At 47.9% G+C, this 27958-nt stretch overlaps 1 protein-coding gene across 1 annotated transcript; it reads left to right on the top strand.

Annotated features, from left to right (window-relative positions):
* The first annotated feature begins 68 nt into the window (after positions 1-68).
* Positions 69-27618, top strand: LOC119372369 (calcium-activated chloride channel regulator 3A-1). Its single transcript, XM_049419881.1, has 13 exons — positions 69-236; positions 2033-2330; positions 4399-4505; positions 4746-4919; positions 5617-5741; positions 8865-8979; positions 10880-11107; positions 14604-14900; positions 20091-20312; positions 22631-22910; positions 23963-24124; positions 25614-25925; positions 27188-27618. Exons 1-13 carry the CDS (start codon positions 84-86, stop codon positions 27601-27603), a joined length of 2889 nt encoding a protein of 962 aa, XP_049275838.1. The 5' UTR covers positions 69-83; the 3' UTR covers positions 27604-27618.
* The last annotated feature ends 340 nt before the right edge of the window (positions 27619-27958 follow it).

Raw genomic sequence — 27958 nt, 5'->3', positions numbered from 1 at the left:
TCCACTGTTTTGTATACCACTCTTGTGGCCTGCCGTGCTTCGCTCAAGGACACCTCGAGTTCTTTCTCGTGTTATCTCGCAGAATGAGGCTGCTCGCGCTGCTCGTCGTGCTGGCGACGTGCTGGTCATTCGGTCGCGGGCTCCGCATCGACAAGAAGACGGGCGCCTATGAGGACATCGTGGTTGCCATCGACAAGTCTGTGGAGCCCGACGAGCGAATTATCGACAACATCAAGGTACGCTGCCCCACAACACGTTCTTATTATTTTCTAGCCATGGGCGTCCACAGGACCCCCCCCCCCTCTCAATCGTCTAAGACGGGTGCCAGGTCAGCCCCATATCTTTGGTTAGTCGGATCTGTCCCGTCATTGTTTAATGTGCGGGGTTCTGGCGACACAGGTTTTAGCAGGGGAGCTGTTCACAGCCGGGGTTAATCCCTGGGGATCCGTCGTCCGAAATTTCTAGCCCAGCCGCGAAAGCGAAGCCTGACAAGAGGGCGAGCAGTGGTAAAGCTAAGTGGCTGAGAGGGAGGCCTAGCGTATTGAGTTGAGTCTGGTAGAGAAAGGGTAGCGACGTGGAGAGGGTGAAGCCGGGTAGAGAGGAGAAGAGCAACGGTATGGTGGAGAGGAGCAGGTGGTGTGGAAAGGAGGAGAGAGCAAGAGCGCGATTTGTTGTGATGGTGAAAGGAGTCGACCAACGGCAGCGCGCGCTCGAGCGCAGTTGGCGCTGGTGAGAGAGGAGGAAGGGCGCACCGACAGGTAGGTGACAGCGAAGGAAAGGGGCGCTGATGCCATCTGCTCCGTTGTTTAATCGGCCTTCGCGACATGAACGGCTAATTCCATTGGGAGGACAGGAGCACTCAAAAGCACGCCGAAAGTGCTCTCTTCAGAGCTGGTGTGTTTCAGTGATCGAACAGGAGCAGGAGCACTGTCGTCCAGTGGTAGAGCAAGAGCGCTTTTGCGGCGCCGAGAGCAGCCAGGAGCAGTTTGTAGTGCTCTTGCATGAAAAGCGGAGTAGGCGCAGTACGACGAGAGTCACGTGACTTTTAAACGTCACATTCTGCGTACTCGTTTTACTTTTGCTCCAGCCGGCGAGCGCGGCGGCAATGGTCGCACTGATGTGTAGTTTGACACCACTGATGTTCGCCGGGGAGGGGGGCGCTTAATGAGAACCGTGCACATGTCTATGTGTCTAGCATCCGCAGTAGTATATGTAGAGTTACTGTATATGCTACCTTTAGGTAGCAGAGTTGCGCATAAGTCTGGCAAGCAACCACAGCTCGACATACCTACTGTGTCACCGATCGACATGTTTGGCGTGTCGAAGACCGGTGATTAACTTAACTTTCGATGTCTGGTGTCAATCCAATTTGCTGCAGCGGAGGCGTAGAGAAATACAAAAATTAGCCCAAGCGGCATCTTCTCCGCAATGCATGGTTGCTAGCGGCGTTTGGAAGACAGACGCGCAACTCTACTACCTAAAGGTAGCATCTCTATATGTGCCACTGAGCGCCACCGCGATCTCGGGTTTGAATACCTGCATAGGTGCAGGGGCGGCGCCAGGATTTTTTTTACTGGAGGCCACCCAAGAGATGTGAGTTCCTTCTGGGGGGCAGGGAGGCTGGAAATTATGCGCTGTGTTTAAAATATGTTTGTTCCGGGGGGGGGGGGGGGGAGTTGTAAAGGAAGGGCAGGCGGAAATCTTAGGGGGGCGACTGCATCCACTCCTTGTGGCACCCGCTGGCGCTAAAGTCCCTATACCTTTAGCTGGCGCCGCCTCTACAGAGGCGGCAGTGCTCTCAGGGTGGGACACAACGCGTACATCAACTGGTCCAACGGCGAGGCGAGTTTCCACACCCTAAAAACGCAGTGACGGTTCTTCCGGTCTCCGTCGCATCCAGGAAAGTCACGTGACCTGAGCGGAAACGTCACGGTCTTTCGCGTTCGGAGACTTTCGCTTTAAGAAGTTGGCACCAACTAAACCCCTGTTCTAAACGGTCACGGTAACTTGGCACTTCACCGTTCTCTCCAAGGCCCTGTTCCGCTCTGCCTCGACGTTCCTCCACCGGGCGACGCGAGGACTGGTCCACTTCGGCAGCGTGACCATCGCCATACCGGACACGTGGCCCGCCAGACCACGGGCGCTGAACACCACGGCCAACATGTTCCCGGTGGCCGACGTGAGGGTCGCCGCGCCGAACCCGCAGTACGGTGACACTCCGTACACTCTGCAGCCACGTGGATGCGGTGAGCGAGGGGAGTACGTCCACCTGACGCCACGCTTTCTAAGCGACATGAACGGCTCTATTGCCGAGGCTTACCGTAGTCCAGGTGAGAAGTCTTATCAGCCACCATGTCTCTGTAGCCGACGCCTCCTTTGTAAAACTATACCTGTCACTTCCGGCTACACACAATGGGAACCCCGCGGACACCTCGGTTCAGGTGCCGCTCGCCGCGCTGCTATCTGCCGCAACGTAGAGTCACTCTATATGGCTGGAGACATATACAGCAACTCTACCACTACGCCACCGCTGAGAAGGCTGCTGAAGCGTGCGCTCTCTGTCCGATTTGTCAACTTGCATAATGGACTATATTTTATTTGCTCCGTCGAGTACGCTAACGTAGCACTGCTCAAATGCTCATATCGCGAGTATTTCATTTGATACAAGCGATATGATTGCTTCACATAGCCGCCACGCCCATCGCGAAATTTTGTTGAAGTCAACCGCATCCACATGGGACATTTAACAATCGAACGTTTATTCCCAGTACTTATCTCAACATGTGAAAAATGCAACGGTTCACTTGTTATACTACCATTTTAGCAGCTTTCGCGACAATGGCTCCTTCCGACAGGCATAGCTTTATAAAGGAGGCGTTGCTATAGTCTGCTACACTGCTCAAGGTTTGGGTACGGGCTAGTTGGTGTCCCATTTCGAATGTTACTGTGCATGTGAACACAACAGACCGGTGACGACAGGCGCTGCTGTTTTGTGCACATGCACTGCAGTTACAGGCGATACTGCTCAGTCCCTGACATTTTTTTTTATTGTGGACACTCTCGGCGGGTTTATTGCCGTCGCCGTCATGCTCCGTATAAAGTCCAAATAGATAAGATCGCTCCGTGCATTGTATGTTCTACGCGCGAGTAAACGCACGCAAGCGCTGGGGACGAACGCGGCTGACGCAGAGGTGAAACGATCCGGCCATCTCCGTCGCACGAAGGACGCATGCGATCGCATCATCCCGCGAGTGAGGCCCGCATTAGTAGCAGTGATTTATTAAGGAAATTACGCTCAATTCTGTAGGTGGCTACTTCAACAGAGAGCAAATGCCCCGGTCATCTTTCGCTAGGTGAAGGAGCGTCGGGGGGCGGGTAGGGTTGGAGGGCTGCATTGCTCGAGCAGCAGCTGCGAACTTTGCTCATAAGGGCACGGTCGCGAACGCTGGCGGCATTAGGAGACAGCTCGATACACTGCTGTGCTCTATTCGCGTTTAGAGGTCTCACAGCGCGAAAGCGATGTGGTCTTGGAGCGGCCATATTCCCGTAAACCAGCGTTTTGTTAAGTTACGCGAGATCGGATCCAACAGAGTAAGCTTTTAGCCTTACTTCGTATAACATTCTAATTTGTTGTTATCGCATTCATTGCTTCGCCATTGTGGCGAAACTGTGATTTTTGTAGCACTGTCGAGGAGGTAGTTGCGCTTTCGAATGTCTTGCTTGGCAAAAGGTTGAAACAGGTGAACGAACGACCTGCGCTAAGGATGAGTATCACGCGTAAGCTGATCTGGACGCGATGGTCGCGTTCACTTTTCTAGAACTCCTTGCAGGGCGTTTCAGTACGAGTGACCCTGGTAGAATAGAATTTGGGCGAGACTGAGACTGAAAGAGTCCGAAGGACAAAAGAAAGGCAGCGCGCTGCGAAGCGAGGGGTCGGAGGTTCAAATCCCGGTGGTGCACTTCGGAAATTTCTTTTTTCCGATTTATTTTTCCTTGGATTTTATTTATATACACACACACACACACACACACACACACACACACACACACACACACACACATATATATATATATATATATATATATATATATATATATATATATATATATATATATATATATATATATATATATATATATATATATATGTATATATGTATATATATATATGGTTTTTGCCGTCGCCGTCATGTCCTGGATATATATATATATATATCCAGGACATGACGGCGACGGCAAAAACCAGTCGAGTGTCTATAAAATTGCTATCGCAATAAAAACGGTTTCTGAGTATGTCTGAGTGAGTTTCGTTTGTATTTACTAGCACGAGCCCCGAGTATGTGCGCTTCCGTTTGTGACGACCCGGAACAGAACGTAACGCCGTGCATTTGTTCGCAGAATACTTGCTGGTGCATGAATGGGCTCATTTCCGGTACGGAGTGTTCGATGAGTACGGCGACCCAGAGAGTTACCGGTACCCGAGCCTGTACTGCGAGTTTGGCATGGTAAGGAGCATGTGTTGGGGGGGGAGGAGATAGTTGATAAGACATTAATTATGTGAGCTTAAACTGCGCTTGGGACGAGACACCAGAGCAGAAGTAGACAGTACGACGGCTGCGTTTGTCCTGTCTACTTCTACTTCGCGTTTATAGGGTTATGTGCATCAAGAAAGCACTGCCCTAGGCAGCCACGTCTGTCTTCGTACGCGCGGGTTAACCGAACACACGGTGTTTTGTTTCGAACAGGTACGCGCCAGCACCTGCTCGCAACGCCACAAGTTCACGGTATACACAGATTCCGGAGAGCCTTGCCGCATCTACAAGGGCTGCCGCGTCTCATCCAAGTGCAAGTCCCGCTTCTTGAGGAACGACAAAGATCCGGTCACATCGTCCATCATGTTCATGCCTTACATCAACGGAGTAAGTAGGTCGTATATATCTAGTATAATTGTTATTATTATCCGAAGGTCGCGGGATCGAAACCCGGCCGCGGCCGCCGCATTTCATTATAGGCGGAATGCTGTAGAGGCCCCTGTACTTATATCTATAGGTGCACGTTAAAGAACACCAGGTGGTCAAAATTTCCGGAGCCCTCCACTACGGCGTCCCTCATATTCATATTGTGGTTTTGGGACGTAAAACCTTAATAATATTAAAAAATTCAATAAACCAATTGTTGATCTGCGTTCGTCCCTTCTACTTCTACTCTAGTTTTTGATATTGTGGTTTTTGGACGTTAAACCGAAGCAGTTATTGTATAATTTTTGCTATTATCGCAAACGGCGTTTAGTTAACTAGAAGCAAGTTATTGAAACAAATTAAATTCTGGTTTTTTGATGCCAGATACGCGACATGATTATGAAGCGCGCAATAGAGGGGAACTACGGATTAACTTTGACCATCTTGGTTTCCTTAACGAGCACCTGAATATTGGCACAGGGGTGTTTGTTGTTAGATTTCGCCACCCATCAAAATGCAGGAGCCGTGAGTGGGAATCGAACCTGCGTCCTCAAGATTAGCAGCGCAAGTGGCTTGGGTGCTGAGCTGCCACGGAGGGCGGCTACTGAAGTAAAGAAAGGAGGGAATATCCTAACCGCGTACTCGATCTTCACCGCAGGTGACAGATTTTTGTGACAAGGACGGCGACAAGGTGCACAACGCCTACGCTCCAAACAAGCACAACCACCTGTGTGAGCGCAAATCAGTCTGGGAAGTAATCAGCGCTAACGACGACTTCGAGGGGTGAGCAGATAATATTATTGTCATCCTAACGTCGCTCGTATGCAGGGAAATCTTTTTAGGAGCTTGCTTCTTATGCTCGCGCTTTGTCCGTTATCGGCGGCTTGTACACTAGTTCTCATTGGTCCCGCCCTAAGCGCAGCTGCGCTCTCTCCGGTGATTTCAAGAATGCTTACTAGATGGCGCGCCGCCGCTCAAGGCGGCGGCGCCCACCACGCTCGGAGCATGCGCTAGTTAGATAGGTGACTGCTTGAGGGTCGCGCATCTTGTTTGGCGCTCGCGTTTGGCGCGCTTCCTTTCTCTTCGCCGGGAGCTCAGGGAGCTCACTCAGTGAACACTCTTCGTTGCCGCTCCGCAACATGAACACCCTAGCCAAGGCAGCAGTGCGGCGGGCTCGCAACGCAGCAGCAGCTCGGGCTCGCCGCCAAGACCCTGCGGTGAGAGCCCGGGAGGCCGAAGCGAAGAGGGGTAATGTATATATACAACGTTGTCACGTCTATATATGACGGTGGAGGAATGTGTTCGGAAGATTCGCGGGTTACCCACTCATCTCCGAGCGAGCTCCTCTAACATCATTCACCTAGTGGATATGGAGGTGATCTTTTTTTTACAGCAGTGCTGTTATGCTCGCCGTTTGCCCGGTTCGTGATGTAGGCAAGAAAGTATCACCATTTCGGTGCGGCCACGTCAAGCCAAGTTAAGCATAGCTGTGCCTAGTTAAGCCAGGCTAACGATAGCCAAGCCTAAATAAGCCTATAGTTGAGCATTGAAACACATAATTAGCTAAGCATAACCGAGGTAATTAAGACAAAACGTAATTAGTCTAATTAAGCAGAGTTGATATTCTGGTGTGCCCAGTCATACCGAGCTCGGCAAGATGCGCCGATATATTCCAAATTAACACGGTGCATAATTAGTGCTAATTTTGCTAGTTGTATTAATTAGGAACATGTAGACATGAGTTGCACGGTGTAGAGAGCAAACCTTGAATATGCAAATTATTTCAATTAAGCTAATCGGTCGAATTAAGATATAATTAAGTCTAGGTTGACTTGGGATGCAAGATAATTGAGACCAAGCCTCGAATATGCAAATTAGGCAAATAGGCTAATTATTCTAATTTAGCTAATGAAATTAGTTAAGTTACTTGGTGCTGCGATTGCCAAGCGATTCCCAGTCGAACCTGATCTATACTTAGCCAACACTCGTTATGTACAATGTGATCAAGTGAACACTTCGTGCATTGGTGCGTGAATGCATTTGCGCCTAGTCAAGCCAGCACCAGCCGAGTGCCGACCAGCTCTGCCCTTCCCCAGCCTTGCGCGACTTAGTGCAAGCCGCGCAAGTTTTTTTTTTTTTTTGTAAAAATACAACAGAGCGAAGATATTGCTACAGACAGCCATCATTGATTGGGAAAAGGCGAACACCAGACGATGACGATTTGGAGACGGTTTTGTGACGCTGCCTTCAGTCACGGTGTCCACAATTGTGGACGCGAACTTCGGAGGCACGTCACACGCCACGTGTTCCTTCAAATGGCCTGAAACTCGGTGTGCACATTCGTGCAGGCTTCCTGAGTGGACAACTAGTGGTCACTTCACTTCATTGCTCTGCGTATTGCTGCAGATGATCACTTTTCTGGAGACACTATCATGTTAGACAATCGTTCGAAGTGCCGCGTTCCAGGACCAACATCAAGATTTTTTTTTCTTTCTCCGCTCGAAACGAATACCACCAAAAAACTAACTGCTCATGCATTTTCCGCCTAAAGTTGATTTTTTTATGCAGGTATTGAAGCTGACTGATGGCAGAATAATTAGATAATTAGTTACACGCTCATTAACATTATTTACTGAAACTCACACAAAACAACACATTCCTTCATTCTCTGTCTTGTAATGTAATACTGAGTGACTTCGAATTATGTTATGCGAATTTGACGCATTTACTGACAATGAATAATAATTCGTGATGAAGCAGTTAGGGTGAAGTGCTGGAGTATACTCCCCTGAAAATACACTTGTCTATATAGCCTCTCGTCTGCATCTCGTCACGTAACGTTATTGTGCTCATCGAAGTTCGTCATTTCATCGAAGTTCGTCGGCAAGTGGCAAGACACGGCCCATAGAATCCGAATTTTTGAGATACAACGCCCTATCTTTGGGTTTTTGTTCTCCTCGCTGGGCCACGCGAACCTGGTCCCTCAACTCCAACACATCACCAACAAAAACTCACAGGGTCCTTAATGAATTCACCTAAGACGACTTGAAGGCGAAAGCCATCTTTTTTTTTCAGTCACTTTATTTAAAGCCCCTCGTATTGATCTTGCCCCGGTATACCCTCAGGAAGCTTTGTGCACCTAGCGTGATTTTGCACTGTCTCCAGGTTCGGAGGCACCTCACCTGGTTTTGCATTGCCTCCGTGATCGGTCAACTTTTGACCAAGCTACGATGTTACGTCATACGACGTCACTCCAGAATTTATGATGTAACGATGGCGTCACCCATTTTTGCGACCTGTGAAGTCGTGGAGACGCCATGACGTGATGATATTTCTTTTGCATTCCTCAATGCTGTCCGACGGTCTACGTTCGCGTTTGATGACCCATTTAAGGTTTTCGCCCTTAATACGAGACACCAGAACTAACACCAGACACATAATTTCCCCTCCCTGCCTTTCTTTTTTGTTCTAACGGGTTTGCTGTGGAGAGGTTGAGGTTTGCATACTCACGGCTGCTCCATTTCTATAAGTTATGCAGCGCAAAAAAAAAAAAAACGAAGGTTACCCAGAAGCAAAACTGAACAATGAAAAAAAGCATAGCAAGAGGAAATAATAAAGAAAATCACATGGCGACGCACAGTCTGCTTGCAGACGTTCACGTTGTAATATAACGTTGACAAGCACACATTTCTGTTCCATTTATAACCACAGTAAACGGACGAACCCAGCCCTTCTTATATAGCCACGCATAGTTGTTCATCGCAAGCACTTATCTACTCCAGTGTCCACTAAGAAGTCTTCTAAGATGTTCGCCTTTTGCTGAACATGCTCTTCAGGCTGCGGTCCAAGTGATTTTTGTAATATGTCAGAGTGCCCTGCCTCTCTGTCTTCCTTCTTCTTTTGCAGTATCGCTCCCGCTGACCCCTCAAGGAACGTCGACGTCGAATTCACCGAAGTCCAGAAACGCGAAGGCATCCTAGGCAGGCTGATATTCGCGCTCGACATCTCGGGTAGCATGTCGGTAAGTGCGATCTGAACCCAACAACGTACGTCACGTATTAGAGATCCAGAGGCACTCCAAACTGAACAGAACGCAAGAACGGGATTGGCGTCGCATGCAGACGAACTCAAAGCAGCGCCTAAACTTCGTGTGCAAGATGCAGCCGGCACATTACACACACACACACACACACACACACACACACACACACACACACACACACACACACACACACACACACACACACACACACACACACACACACACACACACACACACACACACACACACACACACACACACACACACACACACACACACACACACACACACACACACACACACACACACACACGCCCGTGGAGTGACGCAACCCGCCACGGTGGTCTAATGGTTATGGTGCTCGACTGCTAACCTGCAGGTAGCGGGATAGAATCCCGGCCGCGCCGGCCGCATTTCGATGAAGGCGAAAATGTTTGAGGCCCGTGTACTTACCATTTAGGTGCACGTTAAAGAACTCCAGGTGGTCGAAATTTTCGGAGCCCACTACTACGGCGTCTCTCACAATCATTAGAATACACAGCGCTTAATGAACACAAACACATGGGGCGAAAACGAGGACGGGCGCACTGCATCCTCGTTCTTCGCCCCATGTGCTTGTGTTCATTAAGAGCTGTGTATTCTCATGGATCCGTTCCAGCGAGCTCGCCTCAGCACCCTCCTATACATCTTATAATCATATCGTGGTTCTGGGGCGTTAAACCCCCAACAATTATTTATTTATTTGTTTTATTTATTTTCGATACTGCCAGTCTCATACCAGACCAAAGCAGAAGGGCATCAGTTCTTGGATACACAATACAGTTTTCAGTTTCACGTTTATACAGCGGCATATTTGTCAGAACGTGTAAGAATGGTTGGAGGCAGAAATGCCTGTAGGGGTCTCGAGACAAAATTCAAAAAGTACATTCTGAAAAAACGGCGTTAATTGTATACAAACACTGAGCAATCGGTACATACTTAAAGATGGCATAGAAGACAGCTCTTATCTAGTAGACAATACAACTCTAGTTGTACACAAACACAAGAGGACTGGGAACAATACACCAGAAAAATACACACTTAGGTAACTTTGAACCAGTTACTGCATCCAGCAAACAAATTCGTTAACGCGCAATTGGACTCGAACATTTATTCCACAAAAAATAACTGCTAGTAAAATGACAATACAACACTAGTTGTACACAAACACAAGAGCGCTGGAAACAATACACCAGAAAAATACACACTTAGGTATCTTTGAACCAGTTACTGCACCCAGCAAAACAAAATTGTTTACGCGCAATTGAACGCGAACATTTATTCCACAAAAATAACCGCTAAAGAAACGATAATACGGCTCATCAAAAGAGAAAAAGATAACTGGAAAATTATTTGCAGAACATGTCCTCGATTTTCGAGGTGAACTCTGACAATGATTGTATACTGGTAATCGAGGAATCTAGACTATTCCATTCTCTTATTGACAAGGGAAAGAATGAATGCTTGAAGCAATCGTTGTTCAAGGTGTATTCTGTAATAGTGAACGCATGTTTGTGTCTTAGTTCTCTGGATTCTGCTAGGGAGATGTATTTTGATGCATCGATGCGGCTGCGGTTATGAAGCAAGTTGTGTAGAAATTTTAATCGTGCCAGTTTTGCTCTTGTCGCTAGCGTAGGAAGACCGCAAGATTCTAAAAGGTTAGTGGGCGAGTCGGTGCGTTATTATTATTGTGGTGTGACGCAAATCCCACGTTGGCCCACATATCGTGGGAGTGTGAACAAGAGCCATACGTTGCTCTTGCTTTTGACAACTCACTAGACAATGTTTTACGAACCAATGAGGCTCATACGTAGGTATATTTGTCTTGTGTGTCGTTTAGGGCTATAACCGCATCGGACACCTGAAAGAAGCGGCGAGCCACTACATTCGGTACGTCTTACCGAACGGCTTGGAAACGGGACTGGTCGTCTTCGCATACAGTGCCAACAAGATAGCACCGCTGACGTCTATAAATGAGACCACGCGCGAAGAGCTAGATGCGAAGGTGCAGCAACTCTATGCCAGTGGTGGTACATGCATCGGCTGCGCCTTGCGGCTTGCTCTGCAGGTAAGCACGCACGTCTGTTCTTACAGATGCAATCGTGGATGTGAAACGCGCGGAGTTGGGGATACGACGTTGGTAAATTGAAGCAGCTTCAGTGACTTAAAGGACCCCCGACACCAAATTTGGAAACTCGAGATGCTTGTGTCGTTTGAGAGTCCTGCATGCGTGGGCGCTAATGACCGATTATGACTAACGAACGTTGCCTTTAAGATATTTTAATTCGGTTTTAAAGTAAGAGTGAGTGCTAAGCTGAGTTTTCAGCGCCTCGTGACATCGCCACCTGTATGACGTGCACAGAGGCCACTTGTGACGTTACACAAAACAAAAAGCGAGTATTGTCGACGTCGCAGAACATTCACAGGGCGCACACGAAACCACGACTGGCACCCAACGAGGGCCCAACGAAATGTTCCTTTCTTGCGGCACGGTTGAAGGCGACGCGCACAGGGCCCGATTACGCAATCGCGTACTATACTCTTGAAGGCGAAGCTCAAGCGTCCTCCAAGTTTTTCCGTGTACTTGACTCAACGAGCAGCTAGTCCGGCTTCTTCATAAAACTTATAACACATTTTCAATAAAGATTTCCTGAAACTTAGTATATTATATCTATGGCTCCCTCAGAACGTAATGTAGCTTATTATTACCGATAAGCAATCGCGTGGGCCCTATAGAAGACGCGGTCAAAATCTACGAAGTCACTGCGAGATTTGCATGAACCTCAAGGGCAGTATATGCACTCTCTGCGAGTTTTCTGGCTTACCAAGCGCCTTCCTACCAAAAGAGTGGTGCCCATTTGCTAATGCATAACCATAATTCACTAGTGCGAGAAACAAATTTTTCCTTTAGAGTCCCGTTAGAAAACTATGGGGGCATCATTGGTAACGAGCACGCCGACGATGCGGCTAAGAATGCTCACGAAAATGGCGTGATGGAAGCTATTCCACTGTCAAGAAGTGACGCATGCAGCAGCAAAGATTAGTAAGCTCGCGCATTATCTCACAACATCTACGTGGAACCCGCCCACGCCCGGTTTACTCCACACCCGCCTTCATCGCCCGGGTCCGCGCTACGACTCAATATATTGCATCTGGGCTACCCCGATCCGAGACTACCGTCCTCTGCCGCATGTGGCTTGGGGTATCCTTTACGAACGTCTTTGATTGCCGCATCGGAAGGGCAGACGGTGCTGCATGTGACCACAGAGGCCGTGGCGAAACCATTGAATGTAACCTATGCCCTCAGTTCAGCTCCCAGCGACAGCCCCTGTCAACAGCGTATGCGCACCTCGACGACCAGCCGCTTTCTGAGCAATCAATCTTGGAATGCCGGGAAGATCGAGCTTCACGCCAGAAAGCGACGAAGGCGCTGTTGAAGTTTCTGCGAGCGACCCCCCGCCTCGTTGAACGATTATGCAACTACTGTGTAGGTGTGCGCGTGTGCGTGCCTGTGTGCGTCTGTGTGTTCGTGCGTGCATCCGTCTGTGCGTGCGTGTTTGCGCCTGTGCGTGTGTTTGTGTTTCTACCTCCCTCCCTCTCTCCCTCCCTCCCTCCCTCTCCCATTCTTATCTTCCTTACCTTTCCGTCTCCTCTATCCCCTTCCCCAGTGCAGGGTATCAAACCGGGTGTTTATTTTTCGATTAACACCCCTGCCTTTCCGCATTACATTACTCTCTCCCTCTCTATATGGAGGCACCGAATATATTCAACTGATGTGCAACGCTGAAAGCGTGTATGCATCTCTAAGCAAACAGCGCAGCGGACGGCGTTAGCACTTGAATATGCTTTCTGCGCTTGCACATAGCATAGCAGGTCTCGTTACCGTGTCCTGTGGCTAACGCTCGCGCGATATTATTAAAAAAGAAATCACAGTTTTTCCGCAAGGGCGAAGCAGTGAATGCGATAGCAACAAAGTGGAATGTTTTACGAAGTAAGGCTAGCAGCTAACTGTTTAGGACCCGATCTCTCGTAACTCTACAAAACGCTCGTTTCGGTCCGAACTAGGCTTGTGCGAATATTCGAGCCATTCGAATGTTCGAACGAATATTACAGTATTTGAATTCGCTTCGAAACAAATTCATATTATTGTAAGTTTCGAAGTATTCGAAATGAACGAATAGAGATATATAAACCACATGTAACCCCTTGTAAAGGTACTTTCACTGCAGCACAGGAGCGCTACACCGTGAAAACACTTGTCCAAGGAAAGTACGCACGGCCGCGAAGCCCCACTTCAAGGTTAAATGAACAATTTATCCTCACATCGATTCATCGTTCTTTAAGTTTACAAGCTTCTTATGTGGCATAGTAAATTTTAAAACTTAATGTATTTTACCGGTTATCACGTGCATCCTACTGAATTTTAAATTCTGTTACTCTTCAAAGTTGCTTCCACTTCACTTCAAACGAAAAAGAATGACATTCGCACGTGCCTTTTTCTGACTTAAAAAAAAATATTGTGCAGGTTAGTTAAGTCATGAGAAATATGGTCTTTTTTCTTTATAATATGTGATATATACTATTCGAATTTGGCTCAATATTATTCGACCAAATCACTATTGGCTTAGAATTCACTTGGAACCTAAAATTTACTATTCGCACAAGCCTAGTCCGAACGTTCGATTTTCGAACAGCGACATCCACAACGTCAAAGATGAAGTAACGTATATGCCGCTTGTCTACCACTGCTAAACTTGACAGCGGCGTCGCACAATGAGCCAATGTAATGATCTCACATTAACAGTACGAAACGGTACGGCTACGCCCACAGCAAGGGTTTGGGGGTTTATTGAGAGAAGGCTTGGATGGCAAGACCGCACAGGACCAAGCGATGATGATGATGATGTGCCTCTACACAAGGCTTATACCCACACTCCGAGAGATCTTCTTTCAACCTCTACAGATTTCTCCCTCTTCTCAGTCCGGCACATTTAAGGGAGTACTGACGCTAAATTTTTCAGATACTTTTTCGCATCAAGTGAGAGGCCTAACCCTCAAGAGCCCAGAAAACATACTGGTAAGCGTGATTGCACCATGAAAAAGTAATTACAGTATCTTTCTAAAAGCTAGTTCCGGTTGCTACTGTACCCTGACGTCACAACACGCTATGAGCTTCTCGTCACGTGCTCGCGCAAGATATCGTGACGGTTCCACGGCCGCTGCGCTCCGTAGCTTCACTAGTGACGTACAAGCGGCCATTTTGTATGATTTGGCACCTAACGACATCACAACTAGCCGTACTGGTACGTGAAGTCACCAGCATTCACGCTGTAGCCTGAGGTCACAACAGTGTCGATGTCAGTGGGTGCGCCATGCGAAAGTCGACTTTAAGGTCAAAATAAAATATCTTATCAGCATTTACTGAGCTTCACACTTGATCACAGCCGTATCTGTATGCAGGAGATTCATATGGCAGAATAAACACAGCTTCGAAAATTGGTGTCAGTACACTTCCCCTTTTAAGCGTTACGTCTTTTGACGTCTCGATCTTTTTCTCCAACCAGATGTTCCAGGAAAACGGGCAGTCTGCGGCCGGTTCCGTCATCATTCTTATGACCGACGGAGAAGAGAATGCCAGTCCATACATCAATGACGTCTTGAATGAACTGATCAACGCTCAGGTGGTGGTCAACACCATCGCCTTCGGGACGAACGCCGCGCAGAAGTTGGAAGAGCTCGCCCTGCGCACTGGAGGTAAAGCCTTCGCCCTCCGCGACGGCGAGTCCAGCGCAACAAATCTCGTGTCCGCCTTCCTGGACTCGACCACTGCCATGATGGACGACGACAAGAAGCCGGTCGTGGTTAGTTGACGGCTATCTGACTTGTCTATTTATCGTAACCGGTAACGTTCTCTAATGTAACACAAGGAAGAAAGTGAAGGCAAAGAAAGCTAAGTGAACTAATGTGAAGTGATTAAAAATGCGGCAGCTACGCATGAGTGGTACGAAGATTGAGGAAGCAGCGGGGATGGTAGCGTTTCCCTCCTCCTTTCACTTCTGAACCTCATATACTATACTGTACAGAACTACGCCATGCTTCACCCTCGCCCTCCTCACTTCCCTTTCTCACCACTTGCTACTATATCATGCAAGGCTACGCTATGCTTTACTCTTTCCCCTCCTCCTCAACCTCACCTCCCTTTCCCACCTCCTTGCTATTCTATGCAAGGCTCTGCTAAGCTTCATTTCTCTCTCTTTCTCTGCCATAGTTTAGCAGAGTCTTTTGTACGGTCCACGCGGACAAATGAAAAGATTAACAGCACCGGTGTAAAAAAGTTCGAATAATCTTAAATGCAAAAAAGGGGGCGCAGTAGAAAACCGGGAGAAAAGAAGAGAATGACGACACAGGCGCGCACTCGCCACTGGAAGTTTATTGAAGAGGCAACACAAAGATAGCTTATACGTTAAGCAATAAACTTCCAGTTGCGAGCGTACGCGTGTGTCGTCGTTCTCTTCTTTTGTCCCTGTCTTGTACTGCGCCCCCCCCCCCCCCTTTCTTTTTTTGCATTTAAGATGAATCGTTATCAACTAGCCCAAATGGCTGTTTTGCTGCATTACACGTTCGAATAAATTGATTGATTCAACGTTGTGAAACCGACGTTGGGATATAAGGTCATTTGATTAGAAGGGTTACCATTATAAGATATCTGGACTAACTATAATGACATGGAGTTCTGCAATATTTCCTTCGTTTGTCTAAACGGCACTGCTTTTGCCAGGGAGAACTGAAAGAACACAGGATATACGCTCAGCGTTTCGAAAGCCCTGACAGAAGTACACTTGTCCCTGTAAAGAGTGGCGCTGTTGAAGATGGACCTGTACCATACGCGTATCTACCGAGGGGGGGGGGGGGGGCAAGGGGGGCGCTAGCCTCCCCCACTGGGAAATGCTCCGCCCCCCCACTTTCGACAGTGGTTATAGTCGGCTGCAGACTGGGAAACTAACAAGTCAGGCAAAGTTTTACTTGAACGCAGCAATAACCTAATTTTGTAATGAATTTTGTCCTACGATTCTGCTGTCACGACTGTCCTCCGTGTATCATGACCACGCACTGTAGGCTACCTGCGGTGCGGGCTGCCTATTCCACGCTTGTGCGTCTTGCGCTCGAGCATTGCAGAGGAGGTTATCGCTCAGCAGGGGCTCTATAACATTACAGCAATCTGTCATTATTTTATTTTGTCCTGCCTGGCCTGAAATTTATGTAATCCGCGACGCAAATATGGGCGGTAACCAGTAAATGTTTTATAGCCCGATCAAACTCTCTCCTTTTTCAGGAAATTCAGTTTCTTTGAAAATGAATAGCATCGCCACTGCTCCATATTCAAGTTGCTGTGAGTTGATGAGCGTGCAGAAGTGTCCAGTATTTTAGTTGTGCCTAGCCAGGACAGCTAAAATAGATTCTCACTTTAGTCTCCGATTAGCCTGCTTCACAAGTTGCTTATCATATGGTAGCCTGCAGCGATCGTGGCGGCTTGCAACAAGGCAGTGGACTCGAACACATTGAGAAGCCCAGCTGTCAAGTTTTCCCCGTTACTTGATCTATCTCACCAGTGAGATTATCAGCGTCCACGGTTTTCTGGGCTAAGAAGGCTGCATGCCTACCTGCAAAGGATTGTGTCTGTTCCTAATAATGTTTATTTCTCTCTCTACCTCTTTGTCAGCAACGATGAGTTCACAGATTACTAAGGTTGAGCGTTGGGCTAGTTGGTGCAGCATAATCCAAAGGTTTCACAGCGCATACAACGAGGACGAGCAAAGAAGAGACAGCGCTGTGTGCGTCTCTTCTTTGCTCGTCCTCGTTGTATGCGCTGTGAAACCTTTGGAGTTCACAGAGATTTGTACACGCGCAAAAACAACTCAACATCGTTATACAACAACTGAAAGTATCTATTATACACATATGAATCCATCTCGCCCGCTGCTGTAAGCAGCCACTGCCAATGTGATTGGCGACCAGCCTTCTTAAATTACGTTCAGGAAGAGACACTGTCTGGCTATTCCGAAAAAAAAAAGAGTTATTGTTCAGCACAGTAATGTGTTGCTTATTGTGCACACTTCATTTTAACGCCGCGAGTTTTCGCAGACTTGTGACGTCGCGTAACAAAGGCGATTTTATGGCACATTGAAAATTTTTGACGAATAGCGAAGAACGAATGACAAACAATACGCCGTATTAAAAATAGTTCATTATTATTATTTTTTACGCAGTCATGCGTACGTGGTAATTACGCGGTGGATCACTTGCGCGTCATTTGTTGCGTCGTTTTACGAGCAGGTGCTGTGAGCATGATCCAGAAAGTTTAGACCAATCATTAACAGCTAACGACCTATACGGAAGGAAACAATGCGGGGCAATTTAACGTTATAATCGTCCACATTTTTTCAAGGAAAACTTGGGCTTACACAGTTTACGTAAGGTATTTACTTGGAGGAATCGGAGGGAAGGAGTGAAGGGCCACTTCACCGCTTTTCCGTCCTCCCCCCCCCCCCCCTCCCCCAAGCTGGGAAAAGTAGGAGGGCAAGGAACGACACCTAGTATATAAATTCGTAGTCATTTATAATCTTATAACTATGCACACCCAGCTCAATGTGGTTTCCTTGAGTATTATTCGACTGAACATGGCCTTCTTCTTAAGAAAGACTTTCATTAGAGGGCTCTAACAGTAATCAAATTGGCACTCGGCTTATCCTAAAGACTTCTGCGAAGAACCTTGCTTTGTCAGCCACATGTTTTGTTTAATAAGTGGGAATTTAAGGTAATAGAGTCATAGCAGGTTCTTCATACTCATCGTATATACAACGCCAAACTAAGACTGGGAAGTTTGCTGATGGAATGCTCAGATGATCAGGTTAAATTTGGGTGTACTTTTGAAACTTCGCGGTAATATTTCCGAAATGTTATTAAACACTGCTGTGTTGTCGCGGTGTAGGGCGGCCCAGCATGCACAATCTGTTTGTGCAGATTCTTCCTGGATTTAAAACAAACAGTTTTACAGCGAAAGCTGTTATGAGATCATTTCACCGGCCGTTTTTGGCGCCGTAGTTGTCCGCCGCCGCCGCCGCCGCCGGTGTCCGTAACCAGTATCGCTCGAAATAAGAAAAAAAAACGAAATAAGAAAAAAATTCCAGGATGGAACGAGGTTCGAACCTGGGCCCTCTGCGTGGGAGCCCAGTATTCAACCTCTGAGCCATGCCGGTGCTTGAAACTGCTTTGCAAAAAGGTCCTATACAGGCTTGATGTCGGGAAGGAACCACATTAGCATATGCAATATAGCGTGGTAGAAGAGTAAAATAAGCACCAAGTGTCGCAAAACGCGAATTCTGTAACCAGGCGTCACACAATGCGAATTGCGCAACGAGTAGGTTGTTAAATGCTTCCAACCCATTACAAAGGACTCTGCCATAATTCTTCATCGTCATCAGGCACAGCATCAACAAAGTGCGCATAATGCCTTACATGGGTTTAGCATGTACCAACGCTCTCCGTAGAATGACGAAAAATGGCACAGTGCCTGCTGCCCTACTTCTCAAAAATTACAATGATTTATAGCGTAGTGGGTTCCTCGCAAGTGCACTTGTATTGGTTGCCAAGGAAGTCCATAAGCGCATGATCCACTTCCTCGGGGTCTTAGTAAAGTTCTTCGCCCCCCCCCCCCCCCGTCTCTCTCCCACGTCAACGTATGTTATACAGCATGACGGGAGAGTGAAATAGCGACCGGGCGTCACCCAATGCAAATTACATAACTGGTGGGCCGTTTAAAGATTCCAACCCATTACAAAGGGCTGACCCATAATTCTTTATCGTCATCAGTCGTCGCGTCAACAAAGTGCACATAATGCCTCACAGACGTGTAGCTGGTGCCTCGCTTCTCCGCAGAATGACGAATAATGGCTTAGTAGGTGCTTCCAAACTTCACAAAAATTGTTATTTATGACGTAGTGGGTACATTTCTAGTGTACTTGTATTGTAGCCCCAAGAGAGCTTAACGGGCTCTAGAAACGCCGCTCTTCCAGCTTTCGCTGTGACTGTGCTGCGCTTTCAGCGCAGGCCTGGCGTTTTTTTTAAAAGCAAGTCATCTGATCGCCTGTATGAATATAAAAAATCGACTACGCAAATGGTATATATATATTATATATATGCGCGTTCTTCTGATCTGCCAAGTAGCCGTGCAAATCTGCGCTGACTGTTCCGTTCTTCTTCCGAAGCTTTAATTCCATTGGCTCGTGTGTATATATATATATATATATATATATATATATATATATATATATATATATATATATACGGCGGACAGAGTGAGCGACGCCAGCCCCCCCACTCGCGAAGGAGCTGGTACGCCACTGACCTGTACCAACTAGCCAATTGACACTGTAATGCATTTTCTTTGTTACAGCTTTTTTCGTGAATTTTTGTGACTAACTATATACACGTCATAATTGGTCTTTGTAAAAGCTTTTATCCGACTAGACATTAAATATTCCTGTCAGAGCGTGCGCTTCTTTCCGTATTGCCACTTGTGACCGTCCCCTGTAGTACATGCCGAAAAGCCTACAGCAGACTTTCTGCGATGTAGAAAATTTCGGAACGGTCCAAGAAAAGAAAGAAATCCCAGTTTCACCGCAAGGGTGAAGCGATGATAGCGATAGCAACAAACTGGAATGTTATACGAAGTGAGGCTAGCAGCTAACTCTTTTGGATCCAATTTTCGTTACTCTACAAAACCCTGGTGTAAGCGAAAACGGCCGCTTCATGGAGATACGCGGTTCTCGTGCTGTATATCGTCTCAACGCAAGGTAAGCGGCGAAAGCACACAGCACGTAGGAGGCTATGCGAAGGATCTACGGATGTCTGTCGATATAGCCTTTATACCGAACATGACGGCGACGGCGACGGCAAAAACATATAATTGATATCGCAATGGTGAGCGTCAAATCCTGACATTGTGAAACTCACTCTCAGTTCTCTCTTCGACTTTTGTCTCCACCCCTTAGATCTGCGAGCAAGCGGCCAAAATTGTGGACAGGCAAGAGTTCTCGATTCTGGTAGACGCCGACCTGGGAGACTCGACCACCGTCGCGGTGCAATCCAGCATGACGTCCGGTCTTGACGCCGAGCTGCGGTACCCCGACGGCAAGACCTGCCAGGGCTGCTTGGAGTCAGGTCCAGCCAAGAGCGGGAGTTACATCAACTTCAGAATACCTGGCGTTGCTACGGTAGGCCAATCTTGATCGTAAATTGCCGGGGTTTTTCGCGCCAGAACCACGGTATAATTGTGAGGCATGCCGCAGTGGGGGAACTATGTAATAACTTCGTCCACCTAGCTAGGGCTCTCTCATGCACAGAAATCTTAGCGTCGATGTACTCGTATTTAGTCGCCATCGAAAGGGCGACCATAGGGGCCGGGAACCGAACCCGTGTACTCGAGCTCAGCAGCGATACAACGCTGCCTACTTATTTGCCACGGCGGGTGGCCAAGAATGACGATCGCGACCTATCAACGGGGAACCATGACCTCTGTCTTAAAGGGACTGAAGACCGATTTTTCTGGACACAATCTTTTACAGGGCAATGAAAATACCTCCCCCACCCCGGTAGTGGTTAGGTCGCATTCGTTGATTCCAAAAGCGCGTGGATAATTTGTAAACAGCATTTTTCAATCTGAGAAGCCACTAAAAAAGTTAGAGTCCCTCCTCTAGCAACGCTGAGGAGCGATAGCGGTGCCGATAGTCCTCCTCGCAAACTGCCCATTACGCTCAACGTTCTGCTTTCGCAGGAGTTAGTGCAACTGTGGTTAACCACCTTCATTTTGACATTTTCAACCGTTCTTCAACATAAAAAACAAGTAGAAATAAGTTTTACGAACGCTCGTCTTCACGTGAAGTCCCTTTACCGCCTCGCGAGCCAGGCGCTGCTGGTACTTTTCCAACCATTCCCAGGATTTGGAGACATTATGTACGTAGCGCCATCTCGGCGGCAGCAGCGGCATCCTGCCATAACTGATCGAAAATAGGCGAAAAAATCATATCTTTTGAGAAAAGCTAGTTATCAAAAACGACTCCGGGTTATATGCAGCAGAGACCCACAGGAACATTTTGGTAAAATTGCAGTATCGCACTATAAAGCGTGTGGTTTCCCAGGACAATTGAACTCCGCCCATTAGAAACACATGGGACCCCATTGTAAAATATTGAGTACTCTGGAAAGCCACGCGGTTTCTAGTTGCGACACTGTAATTTTACTAGAACGTTCAAATAAGTCTCTGCTGTATATAACCGGAAATTGTTTTTGATAACTAGCTTTTTTTCAAGAGATATGATTTTTTTTTTCGCATATTTCCTATTCAGTTACGGCAGGCCACCGCTGTCATCGACGAGAGATTGCGCTACGTGCACATGTCCCGAAATCCTGGTCATGTCGTCGGCAGGTGCCTAGCGGCACCTGCCGACGATTCATTCAGTTTTATTAAATTTTCAATTTTATTCACTCAATTTTATTAGATTCATTCAATATTATTGAATGAATCTGACTGAAATGAAAAAAAAAAACTTTAATCTTATTCCGTGATCAGCTAGCAACTTTCATGATGCCGCTCATGAATGAGCATCGGATTATAAGTCAAGCGAAGACTGTGCCACTGTCCTTCTCAGTACAAACGAAGGCGTATCTGCACATTTTAAGCTATTGGAAAGATTATAAAAAAAAAGTGTACTGCATTTCAACTCTAATAAAGAAACAATTAACCGCGTACACCAGTGAAAGGTCATGTGACGGGGATCATATGCATCTTCGCTATTTTGCCGCGTGGGGCACAGTCATTTTTCGCAATTTTAGTCAAGAAATGAAAACATAAACCTGTGTTTAATGTGAAAAACAGGGTTCGGTTTAGCCGATGCAATAGGCTGCCCGACATCCGGCGATGTGTAGCAAGGGGCTTTAGCGGCACACAGCATGGCGAAAACCGAACTTGCGCCGTTCTCAAGGGAAACTTCAAATTTTATTGAATGAATCTTACTGAAATGAAAAAAAGTTTAATCTCATTCCGTGATCAGCTGCACTGAAGACGCTCTGCGTCATCGGGCTCTTGTTCCGCAACGTCCTATTGGTGGCGCAAATCGTGTCCTACACTTACCTGATACCGGTGTCACACGGTGCATTGCTGATCCCAATTAAGTCCGACTGGGATCAAATTTCTCTGTAGTGATGGAATCGCTTTTGTAGCTTGCCTATAGAATTTAATCACGATCAAGAAGCACGATCCGGATCAGGCCCGATCGCGATCAAAAGTGACCATGTGACACCTGTATGAATTTCTCGATTACTAAAGCGCTTCGGTGCATGATTTAAGAAGAGAACTTCAGCGCAAATGAAGACGGACCACAAAGACTAGAAAGACAAGCACTGGTGCATGATATTGACGTTTTATAGGTTCTCAAGCACTGACCTTTCGCTCTGACATAAAAGGTTGTTTGCCTTTAGTGTCTGTAAGTTGCCCCCAAGTCTACTTTTTCGTGTCTATTCCGTTGACGTGCAGCCAGGCACTTGGACCCTAGTGGTGTCCCAAAAGACACCGGGTGGTGCAGCGGCCGACGTCTACGTGCGCGCCACCTCCCTGGCTGGAAAACGCGGCACGGAGCCCGTGCTGGCACGCGCTTTCCTCAAGCAAACCGAGGTGAACAGCGCCACGGAGGCTGTCATCTACGCGGAGGTCACCAAGGGCGCGCAAGTGGTCCTCCACGCCAAGGTCACCGCTACCGTCATCAGGCCCAAGATGCCCTACGAAGTGGACGTCGAACTATTCGACGATGGCCTCGGTGCGTACATGTTACCGACCGCGTATGACAAGTTGTAAACTGAACGGGAAACCCAGGGAGAAAATAAAAAGACGTGCAGACAAGGGAAGGAGTCGATGAAGACGACCTGTTGCACAGCAGTAGAGTGACGTCACCCCTGCTATACCCGTTCATTTATGAACCCAGCCATCCGGATGAAGGGACCCTAAGGAAGAGTCACTAACTTGTTGCGCTCACAATACTATTTTACACTATATCGTGCTATATACCTGCACCCGCCGCGGTTGTATATTGGTTATGGTTATGGAATCAAATTCCGGTCGCGGCGGAGGCATTTCGATGCGGGCGAAAGATTTACGTGCACGTAATAACATTTGTTGGTGTTTTAGGTCCCCAAACCACGATATGATTTTGAGGGACGCCGTAGTGAAGGGCTCCAGAAATTTTCACCAATTTAAAGAACCAGGTTGAAGCAACCCAGGTGGTCGAAATTTCCGGAGCTTTCCACCACGGCGTCCCTCATAATCGTATCGTAATTGTTGTACGGAAAACCTCAGCAATCATTATTATACTATATCTGTTTTCACTGTACACGAAATCTAGATGATCGACGTTTCAACCGCGTCAGGTTACAGTAACTAATTATTTTCTTTTATTGCGATAGCAATTACATGAACACTCCAGGCGCATTTTTTGCCATCGCCGTTGCCGTGAGGTTCCGTATAAAGTCGCGATCGATAACATTCTGCCAGAACCGCGGGAGCACGGTAAGCAACGTTGGACATCTGTGCAACGTCACGAACCCGGAGAAGACCTGCGGATGAGTGAAAGCCACTTCCAACGCGTCACCGCTAAAAGTCATGTCGGATTTCCAACGGTCCAACGTTACAATTGTTTAGTTTCCAAGTTCTCGCGAATGAGCGTTAGACGTATTATATACATATGCCTCAAGTCCAGCAGCCCGGAGCATTCTTGTGCAGACTGCCGGTAAATTGTGTGTAGAGTTTTTGACGCCGTATCTGTTTTCATCCATGGGTGCACGTTTATTTATAGACGCCCCTCTTGACTTCCAGGCGCTGACGTGACAGCCAACGACGGCATCTACAGCGCCTACTTCGCGCAGTTCGACGGCGTCGGTCGCTACTCCGTCTCGGCTCGCGTCGTCAGCGGCAAAGACTCCGTCGTCGTGCGAGGACGGAAGGCGTCCGGAGGCCTTCCAGCGCCACGGCTAGCAGGTCCGTGCTTTTTCACATTGTACAAAGAAGGGCGCATGCAAACGCTTGTCCTTAATAGGCAGTATTGGCAGAGCATCGCTTACGCTCCGTCGCACATCAGTGTTGGAGTCGCAAACATATATACAGGCGTGCGCGGGGTTCCCCATCATCAGGGGGGCTGAAGTCTCACCGCAGCGCCCCCCCCCCCCTCCATGGTTTGGTGGCGTTGAAAGAAAACAGGTTTCGCAGTGGATGCTAGACTGGAAATGAACCGGCCTCCCACGACCTTCGACTTTCCGTAGGTGTAAAGCGGGAGTAAGCAGTTCTTGCTGCTTACTTATTGCAACACCAGTTGTCCTTGGCCACCATTATCGTGAAAAACCTGCATGGCCGTAACCTTGCGCTTTGCACGATGACGGGACAAGTCAGACTGAATAAAGGTATAGGGCAGACTTGGCGCACCCCTCAGATGAGGGGGGGAGGCGCCCGCCCCCCTTTCCCCCTCGTGAGCACGCCTATGGTCGCAGGAGTTATGTGTGGACTCTCTTTCAAATTGAAATGTAAAATGATCCTTTCAGTACACCCCACTTTATACGCGACATACAAGTGCAGACATGGAGAAAATCCGTAAACAGGGGGTGGGTGCTCGTCGGTGAGGCTCGAGCACCCACCCCTTGTTTACGGATTTTTTCATTGCAAGCCTCCATCTTTCCCTTCCAGCCGTTTTTTGTAAGCGCAGACATTGCTACTCTAGAGCCACCCTAGAGGATATCATGTGAATTCCCGAATGTAGCACACAATAACAGTGATGCAGGAAAATAACTGCGCGAAACTTGAAAGGGACGCCACAAAGGAAACACACGAACAGATCGAGCGCAATTGCGCTCGATCTGTTCGTTTGCCTTCTTTGTGGTGTACCTTCCAAGTTTCGCGAAATTATTTTCCTATATAGAACAAACCAACTCTTACGAAAATAGATTTAGACAGTCTATATACTGTCTAAAAATGGGTTTAAACAGTCTTTAGATTGTCTAAACCTTTTTTGTAAGGGAACTAGCCCCCCAAGATGTCCTGAATAACAGTAACGTAGCCTCAAAACAGCGACAGCCTCCGCGCGCGCTGTGAGTCCGCGTTGCTCAGCTCGGAGCTGCAGCACCAACTCTGGGCCGTCCAGCGAGCCGATGAAGCTGCCAAGAGCGAACAACCCTTGGCCGAAGCATATAGTCCAGGCCAAGATGTTAGAATAGATTACGTTATTCTAACAACGCTTTCCAAGGCCATCCCACGGACGGAATAAAGTTATTCGATATGATGTGATGCCTTCAAACAACCCAGATAAACACAAATCTGCTTTGGTGCAGTGGAATGGTGTAACGCACGAGCGAAGCAGTTTCTTATGGCGGTACGTTCGCTGCTGTTATCAGGCGCTTGAATTTGTCGTGAATGTTTAGCTACACAGCACTGTTCCGGGCATGATCATGTCTTTTCTTTTGTTGTGTAAACCGTATAGAGTATCCGGCAACCGCTGCAGCCACCGCACTCGTGAACGAGGCTGAGGGAATTCCGTTCGACCAGTTCGTCTACGTGGACCAGGACATCGAGGAAGCCGAGCCGCAAGTCGTGCTCAGCGAAAAGGCGCCCGAGTTTGTGCGTCACGCCGAAGGAGGCTCCTTCCGGGTCGCCAACAACATCGACACGTTAAAGATACCGCCGGGTTCCATTCAGGACCTGAGCGCGGATGATTCCTTTGTTGGCGAAGACGGTGAGCACGTGGTCATCTTGACCTGGACCTGCCCGGGAGCTCACCTGAGCTACGGAAACGGTGGGTAGTAAGGTTGCACGTTGGTCTTGTTGGCGTAGCGACCTGTATAGATCAGGATGTAGGATAAGTGATACAGGACACAAGAATACACAAGACATTCGCAAACACAGAAACACAGTTGGCGTCAATTTTCAACAAAGCCATTTAGTTGTGGGATCACAGCGTACATACACGCCACGTACGCTTATATAGGCCGTTCTACAGCACTGGGCTTCACTGCCGTAGCCGAAGTTCGGGATTCAAACTCCTCCCTTCCGAAATTTTCAATTTTGCATCTGTAAATATACACGTACACGCACAAACACGCGCACGAATATGCACAAAGGGTCTTTGATCCCACCCACACACCCCACTCCCCTCCCGAAAAAGATTTCTGGCTACGTCCCTGCTTGGAGCATCATGATATCACCATTCAGAGATTACGAGAGATAATTTGATAAACAGGCACGTCATGTGCAACCACGCCACCTATGGTGACGCTCGCATCAGTGAGCCCTCCTAGTAACTGAAATTACAATCTTTGCGCATGGCATGAACGTTGTTCACGATACATCCCATACATGGCGCGAATGGCGTTATCAGGACGTTCCGAGCAAGCGTTGTACAGACACCCTGTACCGAAGCATTCCACAAGCGACAGCATCGCCAGAAGGCGTAGCCTAGTGAGAGAAATAAACAACATTGGGGGTACCAGTATAATAAAGAGTTGGGTGAGTCGGTTTCGATTCATGATGTAGGGCGGCGCGACTAACACGGCACGCAAGAGAAGGACGACACACTGTCAACTGAACTGACGTCTCTTATTCAGGAAAACATATATTTACAACGCAGTTAATCCTGGGCGAACAACGCTAATGTACAGACACAACGGCTCTTCACAGAGGGAGATTGTCGAAGCCTTCCATATCGGGCGGGAGGGGCCAAGTTGCATAAGTCATCTTTCGCTTAATCTGCAGGAGTCTGAGGCAGCCTTTCTCGAACGACACGTGAAATGATTGTGCCGAGCGGCTGTATCATACCTTTTATGTAGACATCCTTTGGTTTATCGGGATTAACTGCGTTATAAATATATGTTTTCCTGAATAAAAGATGTCAGTTATTAGTAGTGCGTCGTCCTATGTCCTGCTTTTTTTGTGCGCTGTGTGAGTAGCGCCTCCCTATATAATTGGATGGAAGTTATAAACATGAGGGCCACGCTGCCGCGTGACCAAGATTAATTTTCACCATCCTGGGTTTCTGTCTTTTGATTCTCATGCGTGCAGCTTCCCGAGTCGAACTCAGGGTGAGCACCCTCTTGAACAGCCTCCTCGCGGACTTCGACAAGGCTTTCGAGATCCGCGACAACTCCACGGAGCGAGGGCACATAACTGCGGGTGCCGTGGGCTCCAGGCAACGACTGCGGATCTCGGTGCCCAGCGAGCTGGTCGCAGTCGCGAAGAACCAATCGCTCGTGGACTTCTACTTCGCGGCCCGAGTGTGGAACGTGGAGGGACTCTCCTCGCCAGTGTCCAACATAGCGAGGATCACGTTCGAAAGGCCGCCGCCCCCGGCAGAACCAAAGAACGGACTGCCGACGTGGGCGCTCATCGCATTGATTGCCGCTGGGGCAGTGGTCGTAGTGGTGGTCGTAGCCGCGGTAGCGTACTGGGTCCGTAACCGGCGCAGGAGCGCTGTCTGAGAACAGACAGCACAACTACTTTGACAGCCGAGCTGATACGCGGTCCGGTTCGCGATGTAGACAAGAAATTATCATCATCATGCCGTCGCGGCCACGTCAAGGCAGGTGAAGCATAGCTGTGCCAAGTTAAGCCAAGCTAATCATGGCCAAGACTAATTAAGCCTATTTGAGCATGGTAAAAGCTAATTAGCTAAACCTAATTAGGCTAGATAAGTGAAAGCTTAATTAGACCTAATTATGCCGAGTTGAGTCTAGTGTCCAGCAATGCCGAGCTCGGCAAGATAAGCCGGAGTAATCCTAATTAAGGCTAATTAAGACTGAGTTTAGTTATGACAACTAGGCTAACTAGCTAATT

This window comes from Rhipicephalus sanguineus, chromosome 10 (genome assembly GCF_013339695.2).
Source record: "Rhipicephalus sanguineus isolate Rsan-2018 chromosome 10, BIME_Rsan_1.4, whole genome shotgun sequence".
In the NCBI taxonomy this organism is placed as follows: Eukaryota; Metazoa; Arthropoda; class Arachnida; order Ixodida; family Ixodidae; genus Rhipicephalus; species Rhipicephalus sanguineus.
Note: the sequence above shows the minus strand (reverse complement) of the source record. Positions and strands in the feature narration are given on the sequence as shown.

Excerpts from the sequence above, each read along its gene's own strand:
- LOC119372369 (XM_049419881.1), top strand. The coding sequence starts at position 84 with ATGAGGCTGCTCGCGCTGCTCGTCGTGCTGGCGACGTGCTGGTCATTC. Across the intron at positions 24,125-25,613 it reads TCCAGCGCCACGGCTAGCAG|AGTATCCGGCAACCGCTGCA; the intron begins GTCCGTGCTTTT and ends TAAACCGTATAG. Across the intron at positions 25,926-27,187 it reads TCACCTGAGCTACGGAAACG|CTTCCCGAGTCGAACTCAGG; the intron begins GTGGGTAGTAAG and ends TCATGCGTGCAG.